Source organism: Capra hircus, chromosome 5, assembly GCF_001704415.2.
Source record: "Capra hircus breed San Clemente chromosome 5, ASM170441v1, whole genome shotgun sequence".
Lineage (NCBI taxonomy): Eukaryota > Metazoa > Chordata > Mammalia > Artiodactyla > Bovidae > Capra > Capra hircus.
In genome coordinates, this window is record NC_030812.1 from 90,234,337 (window position 1) to 90,258,696 (window position 24,360).

Below are 24,360 nucleotides of genomic sequence, written 5' to 3' on the forward strand. Positions count from 1 at the left end.
CTGGAACACTTTTGAGTTCTATGCATTATGGAGGAGGACAAAGGCAAACATTAACAATTAAAATAGGGTTGAATATACACAGAGCCCCCCAAGCTATGCTTCAAGTTAATAATGGCAAACATGTGACTCCTCTTCTGTGGTCATTACGCTCTAAGCTTGGCCTTAGTTTTATTTATTTATTTATTTTTCTTTTGTTTAATAGAGTGCTACAGGAGCTCTCACCCTGGGCCGGGCAGCCGCTCCTCTGATGACCCCGCCCTGCAGCTGGTTCTGGTGGCTTCCCAGAGCCCGCCCACCTGGGGCCCAAATCACTTTCGGGCCCCTTAGCCGGGGCCACGCCCCCTGAGCTCATCTCAGCTCCACCCCCTCACGGAGGCAAAGGGGCACACGTGGATTGATTGCTTCTTTTTAAAGGGCTTTCCTAGTAGCTCAGACGGTAAAGCGTCTGCCTACAATGTGGGAGACCTGGGTTTGATCCCTGGGTCGGGACGATCCCCTGGAGAAGGAAATGGCACCCCACTCCAGTATTCATGCCTGGAAAATCCCATGGACCAAGGAGCCTAGTGGGCCACAGTCCATGGGGTTGGAAAGAGTCGGACACGACTAAGCGACTTCACTTCACTTCACAGGAGCTCTCTACCAATGTGTTCACTTAATGTGCCATGACACCTACTGTTCCATTCTTGCCTCAAAGAGTTAAGGATAGACTACTGACTTTAAGCGAAAAAAAAAAAAAAAAAAAAAGAAAGAAATTATGAGGCTCTTTCTTCCAGGGTACGGGTAAATATTCAGATCCAATCATCCACACTTATAACGCACACGTCCTTATACACTGAATATTGACGTCTTGTGTTCCGTTTATCTGCTCTGCTTTTACTCTCTCCTTCCTTCTCCATTTACACTTGGCCACCATGGTTCCTACTACGGCTTCATGTTTTGGAATTCCTTGAAGGAGCTGCTGTGAATGTGCCTAGTGTTCATGTTCACATAACTATGCCAATAAGACGTTCACGGCCTGGCTCAGGCCCCCATGATTCTACCACCTTGTTCAAAGAAATGAACCTGGGCTGTAGGTGTAGTTTGGCTATAAGGCATATGCGTATTAGACCATAAGTTCTATGCAGTTCAAGGGAAAGAATGAGGTCTATCAACTAGATGGCAATTGCTGTGAGTCTGTGGAAGGAGGTGTAAAAGAGGGGGTGAAGAAAAAGGAGCCTATGCTACACTTGGACAAAAATGTACTGTGTTCTAAGGATCATGTACCAATAATATTGCTGTTGCCTCACCCTAACATCACTGATAATGAAGGATAAACAGGTAATGAAATGTTAGGTAAAGTAAAATACCTTGTATGAATGAGTAGGTAAGAACTATGGTTTAAAGAAGTTCTCAAGAAAGAAATACAATGTTGTAAATGTGTTGACAAAAATCTTCTTGGTTATTATGAGAACACAGAAGTAGGACACTCCAACGCTTCTTAGAGTGAAAAGAGGGAAGGGGGTAAGAAATTCATGGAAGAGGGTTCCATGGATCCTAAAAGGTGACTAACAAGGACAGAAACTAAGCCCAAGGGTGGGTAACAGACAGTTAAGAGAAGATGGTAGACACATTGCAGGCAGGTAACAGAATACATAAATGCACAAAAGGTAAAAACAGCACAGTCCACGTCAGAGACTGCAAATTTTGAAGCTGCTGGAGCTTGACGTCAGGGAGTGGCAAGGGAAACAATGGGAGGAGGCTGTGCTTTAGAACTTGCCTGTAATTCTCTAGGCAGTGCTGAGTTACTGAAGAGTATAAGGAGAGTGGCGGGTTCAGATTTATGTTTTCGAAGGATCATGTTTGTGGATTTTGGATTAGAGAATAACCACCAAGGAAGACACAGTGGGGACTTGTGAGGACAGACTGAGGAACATATGAGAGAAGAGTTGACAGGATCTATGGTGGACAGAATATGAGTATTGAGAGAGAGACAAGACAAGTGCAATGACTCGCTGTATGTGAGTGCATGCACAGTCATAAATAATTCAGGGAGTGAAAGCAATTCTCAGAGGATGGTGAGCTCAATTTGGAATGTATTGTTTTGGAAGCTGTCTACAGACTATCTCTTGATGAGGGTGAAGAGGAGAGTAAAAGAGTTGCCTTACAACTCAACATTAAAAAAAACTAATGGCACCTGGTCCTCATGGAAAATAGAAAGGGAAAAAGTGGAAGCAGTGACAGATTTTATTTTCTTGGGCTCCAAAATCACTGTGGACAGTGGCTGCAGCCATGAAATTAAAAGACACTTGCTCCTTGGAAGGAAAGCTATGACCAACCTAGACAGTGTAATAAAAAGCAGAGACATCACTTTGCTGACAAAGGTCTATCTAGTTAAAGCAATTATTTTTCCAGTAGTCATATACGGATGTGAGAGTTGGACTATAAAGAAGGCTGAGTGCCAAAGAACTGATGCTTTTGAACTGTGGTGCTGGAGAAGACTCTTGAGAGTCCCTCGGACTGCAAGGAGATCCAACCAGTCCATCCTAAAGGAAATCAGTCCTGAATATTCTTTGGAAGGACTGATGTTGAAGCTGAACCGCCAATACTTTGGCCATCTGATATGAAGAACTGACTCACTGGAAAAGACTCTGATGCTGGGAAAGACTGAAGGCAGGAGGGCAAGGGTGTGGCAGAGGGTGAGATGGTTAGATGGCATCACTGACTCAATGGACATGAATCTGAACAAACTTTGGGAAACAGAGAAGGACAGGGAAGCCTGGCATGCTGCAGTCCATGGGACCGCAGAGTCAGACATGACTGAGTGACTCACAGTTTCTTTCCCTGTGGTGTAAAAGAGTGTGAACTAAAGATACAGACTTAGGCATGAACCTGCAAGATACTGTAAATCAAACCTTAGGAACAAATGAGACTCAGCCATTCCATTGCTTGGTATACAGCCCAGATAAATAAAAACATAGGTTCACACACAAACTTGTACGTGAATGTTCAGAGCAGCTCTGTTCTTAATAGCCGGAAGGAAACAATCTAAATGCATAGCAACTATGCATTTAGAGTGGTATATCTCTATATGCATTTAGAGTGGTATATCTCATGCATATGAATGGTATATCTATACTGTGGGTGGGGCTTCCCTGATGGCTCAGCAGATAAAGAATCTGCTTGCAATGCAGGAGACACAGGAGATGCTGGTTCAATCCCTGAGTTAAGCAGCAAGTGACTCCACTCTTCTTGCCTGGGAAATCCCACTGACAGAGAAGCCTGGCGGGTTATAGTTCAAAGGGTAGCAAAAGTGACTAAGCACGTTTCTATCTTGTAATATTATTCAGCAATTAAAAAAAAGTGAATACTCATTTATGATACAAAGTGGATGAACTTTGAAACATTATGCTAAAGGAAAGAATCCAGTCACAACAGAACACATACTGTATGATTCCATTTACGTGAAATGTACAGAATAGGTGAATCTATAGAGACAGAAATTATATTAGTAGTTGCTTAGATTTTGGGACTGGAAAGCAATAGCTAAAAAGTATAAGATTTCTTCATAAAAATGAAAATGCTCTAAAACTGGCATTGGCTGAGATTAGCTGTACATATCTCTGAAAATACTAGAAAACATTGAATTGTATATTTTAAATGGGAGGATTGTATGGTATGTGACATATATCTCAATAAAGCTTTAGAGAAATTCTCTCACGGAGAATATACATACTGAGAATAGCAATGGGCAGCAGACAGAACCCGTGGGAACTGTCAACAGAGGGGACAAGCAAAAGAAACGGAGTGGGAGTAGAAAACAGAAAAAGGATAACCAAAGAGAGTGTGAAGAGAAAACTAAGAGGGCAATATCAGCAAAGTCAGAGAAGAGTGTTCTGTAGTGGGGAAGTTGCTGTTTAGTCACTAAGTCATGTTGGGCTCCTTTGTGGCCCCATGGACTATAGTCTGCCAGGCTCCTCTGTCCACGGGGATTCTCCAGGCAGGAATACTGGAGTGGGTTGCCACTTCCTCCTCCAGACCCAGGGATGGAACCCACATCTCCTGCGTCTCCTGCAGTGGCAGGCGAATTGTTCACCACTGAACTCCTTCAGAAGGCCCCTAATAGGGAAGAGATAGTGCCAAAAACTGCACAGAGAGGACTAGAATGAAGAGGTATGAAACCAGTGCTGGGTTTGGCAACTAGAAATTAGGAGGTTATCTGACAGTAGTGTGGTGAGGACAAATAAACCAGAATATAGTGTATTTAGAATGAATGGTGTGTGTGGGGGGGGACTTCTCTGTCGGTCCAGTGGTTAAGACCTCGCCTTCCAATCAGGGAGTGTGGGTTTAATCCCTGGTTGGGGAGTGAAGATCCAACCTACATACAAAAGAACAAAACATGAAACAAGCAATATCGTAACAAATTCAATAAAGACTTTTAAAATGGCTCACATTAAAAAAAAAAAACTTTTAAGAAATAGAATGAATGGGAAACTAAGTAAAGAAATATAAACTAGAACAAGAGCAACATTAACTAAAACAACTCTGCTCTTAGTGCTTAAATTATAAATCACTATACTAGATTGTTGGAGAAGGCAATGGCAACCCACTCCAGTACTCTTGCTTGGCAAATCCCGTGGACAGAGGAGCCTGGTAGGCTGCAGTCCATGGGGTCGCTAGGAGTCGGACATGACTGAGTGACTTCACTTTCACTCTTCACTTTCATGCATTGGAGAAGGAAAAGGCAACCCACTCCAGTGTTCTTGCCTGGAGAATCCCAGGGATGGGGGAGCCTGGTGGGCTGCCGTCTCTGGGGTTGCGCAGAGTCTGACACGACTGAAGCGACTTAGCAGCAGCATACTAGATTGTATACAGGGAGAGGGAAGAAGTTGAGGGAGACACACATTGATCGGATCCTATAATAATTTGTCTCCATGTCTGAATTCATATCTGTGCGTGCACTCTAAGTTGCTTCAGTCATGTCTGACTCTGCAACCCTATGGACTTTAGCCCTCCAGGCTTCTCTACCTGTGAGATTCTCAAGGCAAGAACACTGGAGTGGGTTGTCACCTCCTCCTCCAGGGAATTTTCCTGAGACAGAGAATGAACCAGCGTCACTTATATCTCCTGCATTGGCAGGAGAAATCTTTACTACTAGTGCCACTTGGGGAGCTTAGAACTCAGATCTACTTCACTCTATTCACTGCTTCCAGTCTGCAGCATAGTGTGAAAAAAAGAAGGCTGACTGGAAGGAATTAGGTTCTGTAACATATTATAACCTGCATCATACCATAATTGTCATCTTTTAATAACATAGACAATCAGCAAAGCACAGACCAGAAAGAAGTTGAACAGGCATAGTACAGTCCTCTCACTGTATGGAGGTGGGAAGTGACTTGTTCAGTCATAACGTTTACTGTTAAAGAGCTAAGACTAGACTCTGAATCTCCTGACTCTGAGCCTGATGTCTTTCCCTGTGACTCACACTGACTCCTTAACACAAACACTGGTTGCAGAACTTGCTTCTAATTTCCTCACCATCTCATAATCCTTAGGTTGAAAATTCTGCTCTAAATTTAGCTGTGTGTAATTAGAATGAGACTAGTTATTAAGGCTTTCAACTTTATTACCTCAATACCTCTTACTTTATTTTGTATATTTCATCATCAATTGAAAAAATTCTGACACGTTTCCATCTATGTCTATACCATGTGAAATTATTTTGCAAGAGAAGATAATTGAACATTTTTTCATCCTGTTGGATGATTTCCATATCTTCTCTCCTTTTCTTGTAAGATAAATTCTGTCATAGGGGCTTCCCAGATGGTTAAGAGGTAAAAAAAAGAAAAAAAAAATCCACCTGCCAATGCAGGAGACACAAGTTTGATCCCTGGGTCAGGAAGAACCCCTGGAGAAGGAAACATTAATCCACTCCAGTATTCTTGCCTGGGAAATCCCATGGACAGTGGAGCCTAGCAGGCTACAGTTCATGCAGTTGCAAAGAGTTGACTTAGTGACTGAACATGAGCATGTGGTAATTCCATCCTGACTGTAGGTCTCTACATGGAAATCTATGCTGCTGAATCCTTGATACTTTTCTTCAGCTTCCACTTCCAGGATGTGTGCTCCTAAAGCAGCTGATCCCCTCACTTGAGAGGAATCAAGGAAGGTCTCATCGGATAGCCTCCTTCATGTCTCCCACCCTACCCCAGCCACTAAAGACCCTGATAATCATTAATTTATATCCATAAAGCTCTGCCAATGGGCAGACTTGGAAGATTTTTGTTAAGCTCAGGTGGTTTGGATCTGGCAAGGAAAAGTCTGCATTCATCCTCTTAAAGAAAGGTAGTTGTCCTGTTACAAGGAAACATCTGCTAATCACCAAGTCATGATCTGTTGAGTGTCTAGGATGCTATGCCAAGATCCAACCTAATCAACCACTTCTTTGGCGTTTATGTGTGCTTTATTTTTTGACAACACCTGGCTTTTTTGTTTTGTATTGAGTTATATAGCCAATTAAAAATGTTGTGATAGCTTCAGGTGGACAGCAAAGGCACTCAGCCATACATATACATGTATTCATTTTCCCCCAAACTCCCCTCCCATCCAGGCTGCCACATAACATTGAGCAGAGTTCCCTGCACTATACAGTAGGTCCTTGTTGGTTATCCATTTTAAGTATAGACGTGTGTATGTATCCATCCCAAACTTCCTAACTATCCCATCCTACATTCCCCACCCACAAACCCCTGCACTGGCAATCAGAAGCTCCTTCTCTGTGTGTCTCTCTTTTGTAACACTGTTTTTTTTTATCACCCCATCCACGGATTAGAAGTGGATCTTCAGCTACTGTCTGGAGGGGGAAGTTCTTCCATCTTGCAAAGTGAAAGCCACGTTTTCTTATTAGTGCTGCTTTTCTTTTCCATTTTTAACAGCTTACTTTCCATGTTGCTAAACTTTGTCCCTCACTTCCTTTACCGCAGACCTGGAAATTCTACAAACCTATAGACTCTACTAATTTCCTCCAGCATAGTGATTCTCACTTGAGGGCAATTTTATCCCTAGAGACCATTTGACAGTATGTGGAAACATTTTTGGTTATCAGAACTGGGAAGGTACTACTGGTACTTAGTGGGTAAAACCCCAAACACTGTTAAATATCCTACAGTGCACAGGGCACCCCCCACAACAAAGACTCATCCCATCCAACATGTCAATAGTGAGAGGTTGAAAAATCCTGTGCTGTGGCGCACAGCCCAGTTTTTCCCACGCAGATGGAGAGTCTGTATTCCCCGCATTTGCATGTATGGGAGCGGTTAGGCTTCAGGTATCTGATGAACCTGATCATTTACCAGCATGAAAAAAAGGGAGGGAAATGAAAAAAAAAATCCTCTGAGCAGAAAGGATGAAAGCCCAAAATCATTAATCACCTTTCATTCATGATTACAAATCACAGAAAGGAGAGAGCCTTTAAGGAAAAAGGAAGGATTTGGTTTGCTGTTTCTCCCCCTACTATTCAGCTTAATGGCTAGTCATTTAGGAAACACGTAACAAAAGAGATTTTAAGGCAATATGACATAATGAAGAGGTAGGTGTGAATAAGGTACCAAGTTAATAATATATACTAATGACTGTTTTTAGACAATGGAAAGAAAAGTGAATATGTATAATGAGTAGACTCCTGGCAACAGTCCATTCCTTTCCTTCCTGATTGTGTTGGATGGAGAATGGCTTGAAATTGCTATTATATAAACTGGGAGAAAAGTGCTTTGAGAACACTGAATGCAAAATAAAAGCAATAGAGGTTTTACAGATCCCAGCAGGCTGGAGAAAGAGAAGACTATTAAAATGTGTGATCCTGGAAGAAAATTGTTTCTGTAATTGACAACAAGACATTTATCAAGTAATGCGTGCTGTGTGTACTTTAACCTCATAGCCTGGCCTTACCTGCAGGGTCACTGGGGATGGCTGACTTACATCCCACACTCCTGGAGCGATCATTTCCATGGGAGGCTCACTTTGTAATGTCATGCTGAATAGCACAGACCCGAGAATGGATCTGCTGCAAAAGACAACACATATGGACAGACGAAAGTCATTTCAAGAGGGAAGGTACTACTATTTATAAATTTAAAAAAAAAAAAAAGCACAGTTAGCTATCTAAGTAGCTTCACTCAGTAGTTAAAAGAGAAATAAGATATTCCACAAGTCTAGATACTGATGAATGGTTCGTTTCTAATAATACCACATGCATGGTGATGTCTGTAGATCCCTACATTTATTTTCCACAAGAGAAAACTGTTTCCACAATGGTTTCTAACAGGTAGCACTTACTCTTAATTTCCAACAACGCTGATTACAAGATGGGACTAAGAATCTCAAGTTTATATTCTTGGAGTTATGACTGCCTTAAATTAATAAAAATGTTAATAACTCTTAAGAATTTTTTCTTTTTTTTGCTTCATAGGGTGACTAAATTCCCTGGGCATCTTTAAAGATATGAACTCTAAATTTACAAAAAGAAAAGATTTAAATTAGCATATGATTTGCAGATCAAAGTAGTTGTGGGACTTCATGGAGGAAGTGGTTCTTTATGCATAAATAGAAAGATTATTCATATTCTGAATATTTAAACCTATGTTGTAAATTACCATAGTAAATGAGAGTGAATACAGAAAAGACTTTAGACAGGAAGAGTTCATGGATAGTTTTAACAGCTTCAATAACAGCCAAATTCACAGAGGCTTATAGGAATTAAAAAAACAAGCTATACCTGCCTTGTATATATGAATAAGATTATTGGTTAAAATGTTCTACTGATCTGAGAACAGTCTTTGATTAACACACCAAATTAAAACTGTAGAACTTAAAGTCAACAAGATTAAAGTTTATATAGAATTTTAATTTATTAAGCAAGTCTTTGGAAAATAACATAGAATTCTACCTTGCCATTTAATGGACAAATATGCAAAGTAAGAGGAAAAAAATCCAAATAAAGTTTTCTAAACCCTTAGCTTCTTGAGGCTTGGCTTCTTTAGCTTTCATATTAAAAGATACTATTAGAAACTATACAAGGAAGTATAATTTTAAGCATTACTGTGCAGATATTTTTATATAACCCAAGAATATTGTTTTAGCAGGATGAATTTTGAGTCATTTTTATCCCTTTCTTCTATCCTCACCTCATCTGAAGAAACTTGAGTTTTGTTTTTTGTTTGTTTGTTTTTTGGTATAACAATACCAGGGACCAGTATTAGCCAATAACAGCATTAGCAAAAGTAGTGTCAAAGTGTTAGCTGCTCAGTCGCATCTGACTCTATGTGACCCCATGGATTGTAGCCCACCAGGCTCCTCTGTCCATGGAATTCTCCAGGCATGGATAGCCATTCGTTTCTCCAGGGGAGCTTCCTGACCCAAAGATGGAACCTGGGTCTCCAGAACTGCAGGCAGACTCTTTACTGTCTGAGTGACCAGGGAAGCCCACAGTATATTAGCAAGCTAAAAGTTAATTCAGTAGAGATAAAGATTAGAAAATTATTACTGTGATTTTCTCTTTTACCTTTCAGAGTATATAATCTTGCCCCAAATGGTCTGAAGCATCCATCTTCCTGGGAAAAGTTTTGGATTAGTTTCAGCCAGAATGCAAAAGAAGAGTCCTATAACTGAGCGTGGAGGGCTCAGATGTTAATGTCCTCTACAGTATTTACAGAAAATACGCCTATCCATGGTAGAGTAAACAGCAGTGTAGGAAGGTGGGTGTGGCATCCTAGAAGGAGTATGTGGCAAAAGAAATAACTACCACTTCCTGGCAATTTGAGTTGGTGGGAAGCAAAAGACAGAGAAAGAGGGGACAGTGCGATCATGGTATCCCAAGCTCCCCTCTTCTGCCCATAGGAAGGCAGATGGGGAGGAGTGTTAAGTAAGTGAGCACGGCCTAATGCTGAAGGCAGAGGGGGCTCCATTTCATGCCCTGTGCTTCAGATCTGAGAAGAAAATCATTTCTTGAGCTGATCCTGTACAGACTTGAAGAGTGACCTTTAACATGGGGCCACATGATATACAGACCAAAGGAACTCATGTTCAGCTTTATTGGGTTTTTGGTTTCTTTACAGAAGAGCCAGAATCTAGACAGAGCTGAAGATGTCTGTGTGAGAATGTTTCCATAAAGGGAGTCAGGTGGTGGGGACAAAGGGCTTCTACAATAAGGGCATCTGGTTAGACCATCTGAGCTGAGGTCAGCTTGGAGTCCTGTGTGGGTCTGTGGTACCTGCAAGCCCCAGGACACCCTGGCAATGTCAGCTAGCCCTAGCCAATTTGGGAGAGTACCAATCACAGGCTATAATAGGAAGGAACAACCACCAGCTTAAAAATGCCTTTGATTTGGATATTGTATGTCACTAGGCCAAATAATCTGTTTCTTTTCTGATCCTTTGTATCCAGATTTCCGAAATGACACAGTGGTAAAAAATCCACCTGTCAGTGCATGAGATGAGGTTCTATCCCTGGGTCAGGAAGATCCCCTGGAGAAAGAAACGGCAATCCACTTCAGTATTCTTGCCTGGAGAATCCCAGAGACAGAGGAGCCTGGCAGACTATAGTCCTTGGGATAGCAAAAGACTTAGACAGAACTCAGCGACTAAACAACAATGGTCCTCTTAAAGACTTAGGGTGTCAGGAAGCTGAGTGATTGAGCATTTTATCAAAGGAGGCTGCATAATTCTAAAAGGACCTATTTAGATGATCAAATTGGCTAATTTTTTAGTAATCAATGGAAAATTTGTCCTCTTCCTTAGTTACAGGGTGGGAGCTCATGAGGAAAAGTGTGATATATTAATTGCAATTTTTCTTCACATCTAAGTTGTGTAGTGAGCTATATTTATGGCCCTACTATATTTATACATCTTGGCCATGTTTCACTCTGAAAATCTGAGTGATCTAAGCTGATTCCTACAAATAATGAAGAGACTCAAGAATAACTGTGAGTTATCTGTCATTTGTCTCCTCAGATGGAGTCTGGATCAACAGCCACCCTGGCCTTAACCCTGAGTTGTATGGGGCACAGTGAAGTCAGAACTCTGGATTCAAGTATATGTATGAAAGGATGTATCAAGGGATAGGGCATAGAGAGAATGAACTTCTAGTTGTCCAGTTAAGATTAATATAATACATACTTTAAGACAATTCTGGGGGAGAGGATGTTTGACACCATTCTTTTGGTTCTCTGTGTGCAGGAAATTACCTAATTTATATTCTGATAAGGGGCCTTTTTCAATATTGTAAGCATGACTGAAGGACTGCATTTCCATAGATGTCTGTGAATAGAAAATATGAAGATGAGGAAGATGATCAGTGGAATCAAGGGGTTTAAAGAATGCATCTTAGTGTTGGTGGTCTCAGAAAAAAGGATGAAAATGGAAATTTTTAACTTCCAAGTTGGTGGGATTCACCAGTAGGTTTTACATTACAATGCCATGCAAATGTTTACGAAGTCAGTTAAAATTAAGCAAACAAAACAAAAACATGATGAAAGCAAAGCATACCAGAAACAGTTTCATAATTGTGGAACGAGCACCAGATTTATACCAGGACATCTGTATCCTGTCTTCATTAGCAAGCCTTAATTTGCTTAGTTTCTTCGACACAGAATCAGTAGTTTTATATTTGTCTTCATGTGGCCTTGTGTTTAGGGGAGTAGACTTTAGAAAGGTGATGTGCTGTGCTGTTCTTAGCCACTCAGTCCTGTCTGAGTGACTCCACTACCCCATGGACTGTAGCCCACCAGGCTCCTCTGTCCATGGGGATTCTCCAAACAAGAATACTGGAGTTAGTTGCCATGCCCTCCTCTAGGGGATCTTCCCAACCCAGGGATTGAACTCAGGTCTCCTGCATTGCAGGGGGATTCTTTACCATCTGAGCCACCAGGGAAGCAGAAAGGTGCTGAGGAGATGGCAAATTGTTGTTTAGTTGTTAAGTCATGTCCGGCTCTTTGTTACCCCATGCACCGTATGTAGCCTGCCAGGTTCCTCTATCCATAGGCTTTCCCAGGCAAGAGTACTGAAGTGGGTTGCCATTTCCTCCTTCAGAGGATCTTCCTGCACCAGGGATCAAATCCATGTCTCCTGCATTGGCAGGTGGATTCTTTACCACTGAGCCACCAGGGAAGCCATGGCAAATAGACAGGAATCTAGAATTTCAAATGCTACCCTGCCTACCTCACCAACATGTATATGCACTGTTCATTGATCTTATATGTGGAGATTTGGAATAAGATGTCATTAGCAAAGGACTATGCTGATAAATAACATTTCTATCCTTAGTTCAGTTCAGTTCAGTCACTCAGCTGTTTCTGACTCTGTGACCCCATGCACTGCAGCATGCCAGGCTTCCATATCCATCACCAACTCCTGGAGCTTACTAAAACTCATGTCCATAGAGTCGGTGCTGCCATCCAACCATCTCATCCTTTGTTGTCCCCTTCTCCTCCTGCCTTCAATCTTTCCCGGCATCAGGGTCTTTTCCAATTAGCTAGTTCTTCGCATCAGGTGGCCAAAGTATTGTCATTTCAGCTTCAGCATCGGTCCTTCCAATGAATATTCAGAACTGAATTCCTTTAGGATGGACTGGTTGGATCTTCTTGCAGTCCAAGGGATTCTCAAGACTCTTCTCAAACACCACAGTTCAAAAGCATCTATTCTTCGGTGCTCAGCTTTCTTCACAGTCCAACTCTCACATCCATACATGACCACTGGAAAAACCATAGCTTTGACTAGATGGACCTTTGTTGGCAAAGTAATATCTCTGCTTTTTAATATGCTGCCTAGGTTTGTCATATCTTTCCTTCCAAGGAGTAAGCCTCTTTTAATTTCATGGCTGCAGTCACCATCTGCAGTGATTTTGGAGCCCCAATAATTAAAGTCTCACTATTTCCATTGTTTCCCCATCTATTTCCCATGAAGTGATGGGACCAGATGCCATGATCTTAGCTTTCTGAATGTTGAGTTTTAAGTCAATTTTTCACTTTCCTCTTTCACCTTCATCAAGAGGCTCTTTGCCATATGGATGGCTTTTTGCCATTATGGTTCTTGCCATAAGGGTGGTGTCATCTGCATATCTGAGGTTATTGATATTTCTCCTGGAAATCTTGATTTCAGCTTGGGTTTCATCCAACTCAGCTTTTCTCATGATTTACTCTGAATATATGTTAAATAAGCAGGGTGACAATATATACCCCTGATGTACTCCTTTCCCTATTTGGATCCAGTCTTTGTTCCATGTCCAGTTCTAACTGTTGCTTATTGACCTGCATACAGATTTCTCAGGAGGCAGATAAGATGGTCTGGTAGTCCCATCTCTTGAATTTTCAACAGTTTTTGTGATCTACACAGTCAAAGGCTTTGGCATAGTCAATAAAGCAGAAGTAGATGTTTTTCTGGAACTCTCTTGCTTTTTCCATGATCCAGCGGATGTTGGCAATTTGATCTCTGGTTTCTCTGCCTTTTCTAAATCCAGCTTGAACATCTGGAAGTTCTCGGTTCACGTACTGTTGAAGCCTGGCTTGGAGAATTTTAAGCATTACTCTGCTAGTGTCTGAGATGAGTGCAATTGTGAAATTGAGAATTCTTTGGCATTGCCTTCCTTTGGTATTAGAATGAAAACTGACCTTTTCCAGTCCTGTGACCACTGCTGAGTTTTCCAAATTTGCTGGCATGTTGAGTGCAGCACTTTCACAGCATCATCTTTTAGGATTTGAAATAGCTCAACTGGAATTCTATCACCTCCACTAGCTTTGTTCGTAGTGATGCTTCCTAAGGCCCACTTTATTGGCATTCCAAGATGTCTGGCTGTAGGTGAGTGATCACACCATTGTGGTTATCTGGGTCATGAAGATCTTTTTTATACAGTTCTTCTGTTATTGTTGCCACCTCTTTTCAGTATCTTCTGTTTCTGTTAGGTCCATACCATTTTTGCTCCTTTTCCGGTTAGGTTCATACTGTTTCTATCCTTAAGTGTGCTTTAAATTTCAATATTATACAAATTCCTATGCCTGGAAAAACCAAATGAAAATCTCTAGCACCAGGAGAACAGATAGGCTAGTTGACCCTCTCTGGCCCCCTGTTTCCTCAGAGAATTTTTAAAAAATGGTTAGAATAAATTAATTACTCCCATTTTTAGGTATAGGATTCTATGCATCCATGGTTTGGCATTCTGGAACCAGTACTTTCAGAAGATTTGATCTTATAAAACTGTTTGAGACTCTGACTCTCATAGATCTAACAGGTTTCATGGCCAGGAAGGGAGACAAGATCCCCTCCTGTGCTGGTGAGGTTTCCACAGCTCAGAAGCAGGACGTAACATCTAAGGGCGGGAAGGGAGGTGACTTGAAGTAGGAAGATGTGTGCAGAGAAGCCAATTCTCCATTCTGGTTCTTGTTCTATTCCCAGGTAGCCCAGTGACCTCTAGCCAGTCCCTTAACCTTCCTTCATCATAAAGATCTTCATATATAAATAAGATATTTGAATTGAGCTCTGAGAGTCTTTCTCCTACAGGATGGAAGAATGATAAGGCATTTTTATCTACAACTTGTTTTTATTATTTGATTTTCAGGGTATATCTGAAATGACAATACATAGTGGGGTCAGGGTTGGCTACTCAGACAACAGTCTCAGGAATAAAATTGTATTATGATTTACTTAAGATTCTTTTTAAGTTCTACAAAGGAGATTCTCATTTTCCTGGATTTTAACTCATCTCAGGAACTCTGGAAATACTGATGCCTGGGCTTCTCCACAGACCAATTAAATTAGAATCTTTGGGAGCACTTGGGTTTTGGGTTTAGTTTTAAATCTCCCCAGGAGATTCTATTGTTCAATCAGGGTTGAGCATCTCTGCATTGAAGGAGTTTACTGCAATTTAGAAATGCTAAGTAAAGACCACACTATTTGTTTTGAATTTAAGTAGGGAAGGTAGCTCATAGAAATGACTGAGGTGAGAATAACCCTGTCTTACTGCAGTGGAGGCATTGTGAATACAGATGTGGTATAAACTCTGTCTGCAAAGGAGAGGATTATAAAACTTCTGTGGGCAACATTTTACCTGTTCTTGAAACATATCCTTTTAATAGGATTGAAAGTGAGTTTGTGTGCTTGAAAATGTTGAACTTTATTTTTATTTGTACACACTGTTGATACAGCCATAACCAATACATATGAATTTAAACTCGGTTGGTTCTTCTGAAACCCACCTCTGAAACCCACAAAGAGATAGAAAGACTTTAAGTCTGCATATTTTCAGGTCGTGTGTATCTTGGAAAAATAAAGACAGAAATGCTCATTACAGCTCCATATGACTAGGTATGAGCAATTTGAACTGAAATAAATGACAAAACTGATACCAAATGTTTATGGGTATGGGTCATGCCCATAAAGGAAATGAAATTAAGTGACTTATTTGATGTGATCTTGAAATACCTGCTTTACATAAATTGGGTTAGAATCTCTGTAACTCAAAGCAATGAACACAGTGGGAGTTATTAACATCTCCCCAACTGGCCACGTGATGAATTTCTGATGTCTTAAAAAGATCTAAATTTCTTTACGTTGTTTAGCCCAGGAGAGAGCAGATTTTCTGATTTTCATAAGAAATGATCTTTTGGAAACACTTTCACAAATGCTCATTGAAATCCTCTGTGAAGTAAGTTGTGTTTCTGTGATGTCTCAGCATCCACAATTTTGCCATTTACCCTTAGGAAAAGCACTTAGTATCAGTCCCAGATGGCATTCCTTCAAGACACCCATTGTCTCTAATCACTTGCATCTTAAATGTCTACCAAAGGTTAAGTGACAGACGACAAAACAACATGGAGGCAGTATTTTGCTACCACAATAAGCATGCAGCAAAAAGCCTTGAAGATTAGTTTGAAAGACAAAAAATATTCCAGACCTTTAACATATTTAACAAGTTTTTGATTACCTGTTATGTACAAAATAGTGTTAGAGGTAATAAAATGGATTTTTTTTTTTTCGGTGAATAGCTACAAATGTATTCTACAACATTTTAGATCTTACTGCAGATGAAACTTTAAAGAAACTCACTCAGGAGAAAGAAAGGCACCTGTGCAGCTGCTCCCAGTGAGAAAGTAATGAAAGTTCTTAGCCCACAAATCAGATTTTTGAAATATCCGCTAACAGCAGTTGGTATTCCCGTTAGGGTTGAACTGTCTCTTACAGACTTTTGAGATCTTATTTCATTCTAAATTTCCTATAGAGATTGATTTTCTTCTAATTCAGTTTAATAAACCTGTACTGATTGCCTATTTACAAGAGGTACCATGTTAGATAACAGAAATTACCAAGAAAATACATTCCCTCTGCTCACACATGTGGAAACTAGCTGTAACATGAAAACAAATAAAAGAGTAACACATATACACATACAAACATGCACACCATGTCATAGTTAATCCAATAGAAATGATTTATAAAATGTATTCCAGAGGGCTTTCCTGTAACCTAGTGGTTAAGACTTGTGCTTCTACTGCAAGGGGCGTGAGTTCGATCCCTAGCTGGGGAACTAAGATCCCACATGCCATAAGGTATGGCTAAAAGCAAAACAAACAAGCAAACAAAACCAAAATATGTACCACAGTTACTTTGATGATATTTTATTTATACTGACAAAAGTGGGAACTAAAACCTGATGAGGAATTTTGTTAACATTTTTATATTGCCAAGTCTTTCTAAAAGAGCGGAGGCAGAAACACTCTTTATAATATTAAAATAACAACACAAGTTCTAATTCTTCAAAAGTCCTTTTTTTTTCTAACAGTTTGATTCTAAAGCAAATTTTGTCAAAGGAAAATAACTAAGATGTTTTAAAATATTTTTCTTTAATAACACAGAGAATCACATTACTGACTTTCTCAAATATTCTAAGTATTAATAATTCCAAATCCTTATGGTTAAATTTACAGCTACTTTTTCAGTGGCAACCAGTCCTGACAGAACTCCTATTTGGCTTACTTTTCTGAAAAATATTGTCTTAAAGTTGACATATATTTTTTTTCTCTTGGCAATAAAAGGTCAGTAAGCCAATTACACTGAATAATTTTACTTCAGCCAGAATTTCAAGACTTACATTGTTGCTAAATGACAGTACTGATCTAAATCATTTTGCATTAGTAATTCCAGAGAAACTGGCTGGTCAGAGAAGGAAAAGAAATTGAGACTGGTCATGGCAATACCTTTTCATGGTAAATGATCCAGTTGACAAGCTGAGCATGAAGCTTGTTTCTAAAGCCATTTCTACATTTTGCTTTTCAGTCCTGCTTTCAATTGTTGTGATTTATATTGAGGTAGCTCAGTTTTAGAATGAAACATCTTCTTGATTTTCTCATTATGCCATATACTGAACATTATCTAGTTCCAAGGAGGTTTTATTGAGATGGAAGTTTTATTAATCACAAAAGATATACTTACTGTTTTGGAAACAGTGGAAAACAAGTCCAGGCCAATAAATCTGCATTGGTTGCACAGGTAATCCCAAACAATTTTATAGTGAGCATGGATTCTCTTGGAAGTGATTTTATTTCAAGAGGAAAATTGATCCTTAAAATAAAAGAAAAAATTAGGTTGGGCTTCCCTGGTAGCTCAGATGGTTAAAAAAAAAATTGTCTGTAATGCAGGAGACCCTGGTTTGATTCCTGGGTCGAGAATATTCTCTGGAGAAGGGAATGGCAATCCACCCAGTATTCTTGTCTAGAGAACTCCATGAATAGACCATGGGGTCACAAAGAGTCAGATACCACTAAGCAACTAACACCTTCACTTTATTGTGTGTCAAGCACCGTTAACCCTTGATCTCATTGATAGTCCCAGCAACTCTAGGACACTAGGACCCAATTACTATGATGTTTTCATAAATATTTCCTTCTAATACAGTGCTGTGTGACACAAGTATTTTAACTATTTGAACTGAGGCATTCTCTCAAGTTATAATGTTTTATCTTGTAAATGCAGAAATATAGCAGAAGTACTAGAGTCATGAGATTGATTACTCTATGGTGATTGTTTTGATTTTGATACATAAGCTTATTTTTTTGAAAATTACAAAAACCTGAGCATCAAGAAAGAATGATTAACATTGTCTTAGGGAATGGGGGGAGGACAGGAAATAACTCATAATGGGTCTTAAGCAGAAGTTGGCTACAACGAGGTAAATAGTTGGAAAAGAATATCCCGAAAAAGGAAAAAGTGCACTGGCAAGGGCATATGAGCATGGAGCTGAGGAATGGTGAGTGGCGCATTGTAGCGAGAACAAGAGACGTAGTCAAGTTGGTCTTAACCTGAAAGTTATGAAGGATGCAATTAGAAAGATGGGTGGTTGCCAGAATGTTTAAGAACTCTGTATGCCAGGCAAAGGAATTTGCGATGTTTTTCCTAATGGCAAAAGGAAACGTTTAAATGAGAGAGCTAAAAGCATAGGGAGTTGTTTATAATTTTAAATGTGAACTATTCTGGGTGATGATGAGATTCCAGGAAATTCGGGGCTGATTGCTGAGATGTGATAGACAGTACAATTCCTGGATATGCCAAGGTGAAGAACATCAAACTCAGACCCTGTAGATATGGGTAAAAAAAAAGTGGCTAAGGATAAGCACAAGGTTGTTAAAGGTGGAAAAAATTAGAATTTGGGCATCAAATCCATTAATCTATATAAGATTGACTACAAGGTATAAAGATACTGTAAAACTGGAAGGAATATGCTTGAGTGGTTGAAGAATCTAAGAAGAAAGGGGTTTTGACAGGAAGCTGAGAGATCTGAGGTTCCTAATGGTGGACAGGAAGAAGGATACCTTTCTTTCCTTTCAGGAGTCATCTTGGCTACATAGAAATGATACAACAGTCTCAAGAGAAATACAATGTTTAGGAGAGATAGATTTATGGGTGGCTAGGAAGCATGTATGGAGAAGGAAACAGCTACCCACTCCAGTATTCTTGCCTGGAGAATCTCATGGACAGAGGAAACTGGCAGGCTACAGTCCATTGGGTTGCAAAGAGTTGGACACGACTGAACAACTTCCACTCACTCACTCAGGAAGCATGTGAGAGTTAGACTACGAAAAAGGCTGAATGCTGAAAAATGGATGCTTTCAAATCATGATGCTGGAGAAGACTCTTGAGAGTCTCTTGGACAGCAAGGAAATCAAACCAGTCAATCCTAAAGGAAATCAAGCCTGACTATTCACTGGAAGGACTGTTGTTGAAGCTGAGGCCACAAAACTTTGGCCACCTGATGTGAAGAGCTGACTCACTGGAAAAGACCCTGATGCTGGGAAAGACTGAAGGCAAAAGGGGAAGAAGGTGGCTGATCATGAGGGGGTTAGAGAGCATCACTGACTCAATGGACATGAATTTGAGCAAGCTCTGGGAGCCTGGGAAATCCCATGGACAGAGGATCCTGATAGGCTACAGTCCATGGGGTTGCAAGAGTCAGACACAACTTAGTGACTAAATCACCACCAAGAGATAGTAGAGGACAGAGAAGCTTGGTATGTTGCAGTCCATGGGGTTGCAAAGAGGTGGACACAACTTAGTGACTACGCAACAACAACAACAGGCAGCATTCAGCCTCAGGAATAAGGAACAGGTAATTCACACCGGTGACCATAACTGATTGTGAGGAAATACATATCTTTCCCCTCAACATGCTATTCTCTGAGATGGAGAGATCTAGGTACAGGTGTAAAAAGACATCTAACAAAAGGAAAAGACAGAAGAGCTATTTTAGAGGTAAAATGGATAACTAATAATTGACCGACAGCATATTAGTAGAATAGGACAATGACAAATTGAAGATGAATTTCAGGCTCCTAGATTATGTTAGTGGATCCTTTTAACCAATAGAAAACACAGATAAGGAATTTTGGGTGGGTGACTTACATGCGGCTTATGGCATACTGTCACTGAGTTAATAACTCAGAGATGTCAATATGTAAACTGGGTGCGGAGATGAGTCAAAGGATTTGATTCAAATGTTGGCCCTGTGACTAAACAGATGTTCTTTGAGTGATTAATTTAACCTTTTTAAGCCTTGTCTATCTATAAAAAGGAAAAAATATTACATAACACAATATGTGATACATGGTAGATTGTATATCAGTAGTATATTCATTATCCCATCAACAATGTAATAAATAACTTATATTAGCCATTGTAAAACAGATGAAATATAATTATAGTTAAAAGTAAGGAAGGGACATACATATACCTATGGCTGACTCATGTTGATATATGGCAGAAACAAACAAAATATTGTAAAGCAATTATCCTCCAATGAACAATTTTTTTAAAAAAGGAAGGAGAGAAAACAATGGAAAGGCTGAAGGAAATTTATTTTTCAATATTAGCAAAATTCAGATTATTGAAAATTAAATTATCACACGTTTAGTTATCCAAAAGTTGTTCTTATCATTCATATTTTTTCACAGTTATAATATTCATTCAATGTAATGTGGACTATTTTTCAGCTTAAAAAGAAGCTCTGAAACTCAACATAAAATGTTGATGATTTTGTGAAATGCACAGTACTTTCTCGAATATTCTCTTTTACCTGTAATTGACTTTCTATTTAGTTTTCATAATTTTGTGTCAGGATGGAAGCTATAATTTCACTTTATTTCTCATATAATCTGGAATGTTCTTTTTCCCATTGAGTCTCTCTTCTTCATGTGTAACTTCACTTATTAGTGAGCTTTTCAAATCAAGAATGACAAAACATTCGATAAGTTACAGTGGATAGTTACTGCCAATCTCCATTTTGTCATTTTTATTAACGAAAATAAATTCTTCCAGAGTAAGAATACATACTTTATAGTTATTTATTCATTTTCTTGAATACATACAGACTTTTAAGCCAGAATAATCTCACAGTCACTGAGAAATCCTTTTTATTAACTTCTACATGGCTATTTAAAAATCAAAGGAATGAACTTTACACAAAAAAGGAAGAAAAATACTTTGAGATAATTCAATAAGTGAAGTAAGATTGCTTCTCTATATCTACAAACTTCAAATTTTAACCATATGCTTGCCTTACTCTACTATTTAAAAATGAGTAAAAACTAATTTTTTTCTTAAACATTCTTTGCTTCCATATAAGACAGGTTTTCTAAAATCAGAATAACTTTTTGACAGTGAAATTGGGAGATTTAAAAAGTCACACTGTATAGAATTCCCCTATTAATACTGATATAAAATAATGGACCATTGTAAGGACTTTGACTTTTGACTGAGTGAAAGGGGGAGCCATTTCAGGATTATAAAACAGTAGAGTGAGGTAGCCTGACTTACATTTTAAAAGATGCTACTTGAGCTGTTGTATGAGAAGCATTATAAAGGTGCAAGAGAAGTAGGGTGACTATTACAAGGCAGTTGTAGGAATACAGGGGAGATATGATGGTGGCCTAGACAAAGGAAAGTGACAAGAAGTAACACTCTGGAAATATTCTGAGGAGAGAGCCAGCAGGATATCTGAGACGAGAGCCAGTAGGACATTCGAGACATGGGTCTGAGAGAAGGAAATTCAGGCTAAGGATCTGATCTAAACAACCAAAACTGGAAATGATCATCCAGGGTGGCCATCCATGGGTAGGACAAATTTGGAGTGTAAGATCAAGAGTTTAGTTTTAGACATGTTGAGTGAATAAGTACGAAGTTTGTGACCGATGCCGGGGTTGGTGATATAAATTTGGGAGTTGCTGGCATACAGATGGCATTTAATGCTGTGTGACTATAAGAGAAAACTAAGCCTATAAATACAGATAGAACAGAGGAAGCTTAAGGGCTAGGACTATGAGCAGTCTGGGAGAAGAAAAGGATACGGAGAAGGAATGTCCAGTGAGGGGGGCAGAAAGCTAAAAGAATGTGGGAAACAGCTCTTAATAGATTATGTGAAATGAAGACAGAGAAACAAACATCAGATTCAGCTCTGCAGGTCACTGCTGACTCGAACGATCAATTTCAGTGGAAAAGAGATGATGAAAGCCTGACTGGAGTATGTTTTAAAGCAGGGGAAAAGCTGAAGAAAGTGAATACAGACAACTCTTTGGAAGGGTTTTGCTGCAAACTAGAGAGAAAAATGGCATAGCTGCTGTTGAAACAATAAAGCAGAGGTTTTTTTTTTTTTAAAGTTTAAGATTAAGAACTATTTGCAGAATATAAATAATCAGCCAAAGGTTTTATATGTTGTAAGAAAGTATGAAAATCACAGTAAAAACCTCAGTTTTGGAGTCAGAGTGCATCTGAGCACTGGTTCTGTCATTCGCTGGTTGTGGGACCTGGGCCAAGTTAATATATGGCAGAAACCAACAAAATATTGTAAAGCAATTATCCTCCAATGAACAAATTTTTTATAAAGGGAAGGACAGAAAACAAAGGAAAGGCTAAAGAAAATTTATTTTTCAATATTAGCAAAATTTAGACTACTGAAAATTAAATTATCACACGTTTAGTTATCCAAAAGTTGTTCTTATCATTCATATTTTTTCACAGTTATAATATTCATTCAATGTAATGTGGACTATTTCTCAGCTTAAAAAGAAGCTCTGAAACTCAACATAAAATGTTGATGATTTTGTGAAATGCACAGTACTTTCTCGAATATTCTCTTTTACCTGTAATTGACTTTCTATTTAGTTTTCATAATTTTGTGTCAGGATGGAAGCTATAATTTCACTTTATTTCTCATATAATCTGGAATGTTCTTTTTCCATTGAGTCTCTCTTCTTCATGTGATTTTAGAATTAGGGAATTCTTCTCTTGAATTGTTTAAAAGATGGCACATATATGTCAGTTGAAAACAACCATGGATAAGCTTTAATTAAGTCAGAAGAAAAGTGAAAAGTCAAGTGAAAGTCGCTCAGTCGTGTCCAACACTTTGTGACTCCATGGACTATACAGTCCATGGAATTCTCCATGCCAGAAAACTGGAGTGGGTAGCTGTTTCCTTCTGCATGGGATCTTTCTGACCCAGGAACCGAACCAGGGTATCCTAATTCTAGTAACTGAGCGGGTTAATATATTTTTGGGGAGTCACTTATTACATAAAATTCATTCACTTGCCAAGCCACATTTACTGGACTTTTATTGTGTCTGGTGCTGCTCTAGCTGTTAGGGATAAAATATGAAAAATAAATAAATAAATAGATAAATAAATAAATCTTGGTAGGAGTTGATTATCCCAAATTAGATGACATTTTACACAATGCATAGATAGTTACTGTACAAAAACTTGATTGCTTAAACAAATTTGCAACTGGCTTTTGGGAGAAAATGGAGATTACATATACCATTAGGTGACATCTTTCTTCTTTGTTATAACTGAAATCTATCTCCCTCCAGTACCAATAGAGGGTGTTTCTTTTATCCACAGTCTACAAATGATTAATAATTCTCTTTTTCCCAATTTCCCTCTTTGAGCAGCTCAACAATATAGATTGGATATTTATCTAGATTTTTAAAGGCACCTTTAATCTGTTGAATTGAAGTCAGTTACCTAGTATGCTTAGCATATTTACCACATGTCTGAGTCAAATCAACCAGCTACATTAAAAAAAAAATTATATCTTTCACTTAGAAGCAGCAGGGGAGAGGGGAAGTGGAAGGAACTCTGGTCTTTATTAGACAAATAATTCTTTCAGAATAAAGATTAAACTTACGTTTCATTCCAGTTGACCAAGGAAAAGAACAACTTTTTGACAGGAATATTTCTGCAGTTTCTCACTTGGCACAGCTTCTTTCCAGCATATGTAAGCCAACAGGAGAAAGAAAATGCTTTATAGCTAAAAAGAAACAACATTGATTCAATAAGTTGAACACTGTGAAGGAAGCAGTTTTCTATGTGGGCCAGTTATTTTATAGTTAAAAGTCAAATGATAAAGCGATGTTTGTTTGTACAGAGTGTACTTTAAAAATTACTAAGAATTTATGTTTGGTGGCTCCAGCAAAATTGCAGAATAATGGGAAGTCCTAGACCCTCTTTCCCCTGCTAGAGACACCAGTTCAACAATACATGGATCAGTTTGCTTTGCAAGAAATCCAGAAACAAGTTAAAAGGCTCTTGCACCCAAGCACAAAACCAGACACAATGAAATCAGTAGGAAAATTCATGGCACTCATTTTGCAGAGCCCTTTCTCCCAGCGGAGTGTCATGTGACCAGGAGAGAATTCCTAACTCCCATCTTCTCCCTGGGGTGGGAAATAGAAGACTGGAACATATGTCTGACATTCAGACTTTTTAGGGGTTTATCCAAGGGACTGGTTTCTCTCTTGCCTGAATCTGAGTGCTGAACAGAAAACAAAAGCAGCTAGTGGTCTAAACTAGCACAAA

At 39.2% G+C, this 24,360-nt stretch overlaps 1 protein-coding gene across 1 annotated transcript in view; it reads right to left on the reverse strand.

The window, feature by feature from the left end:
• PIK3C2G (phosphatidylinositol-4-phosphate 3-kinase catalytic subunit type 2 gamma) overlaps positions 1-24,360 on the reverse strand; it is a 470,847-nt gene that overhangs the window by 321,539 nt on the left and 124,948 nt on the right. Inside the window, exons 12-14 of the mRNA XM_018048420.1 lie at positions 23,690-23,812; positions 17,451-17,579; positions 7,924-8,038 (exon numbers count right to left, since the gene is read on the reverse strand). Of these exons, the coding sequence (XP_017903909.1) occupies positions 7,924-8,038; positions 17,451-17,579; positions 23,690-23,812 (367 nt within the window). The remainder of the gene's footprint in view (positions 1-7,923; positions 8,039-17,450; positions 17,580-23,689; positions 23,813-24,360) is intronic.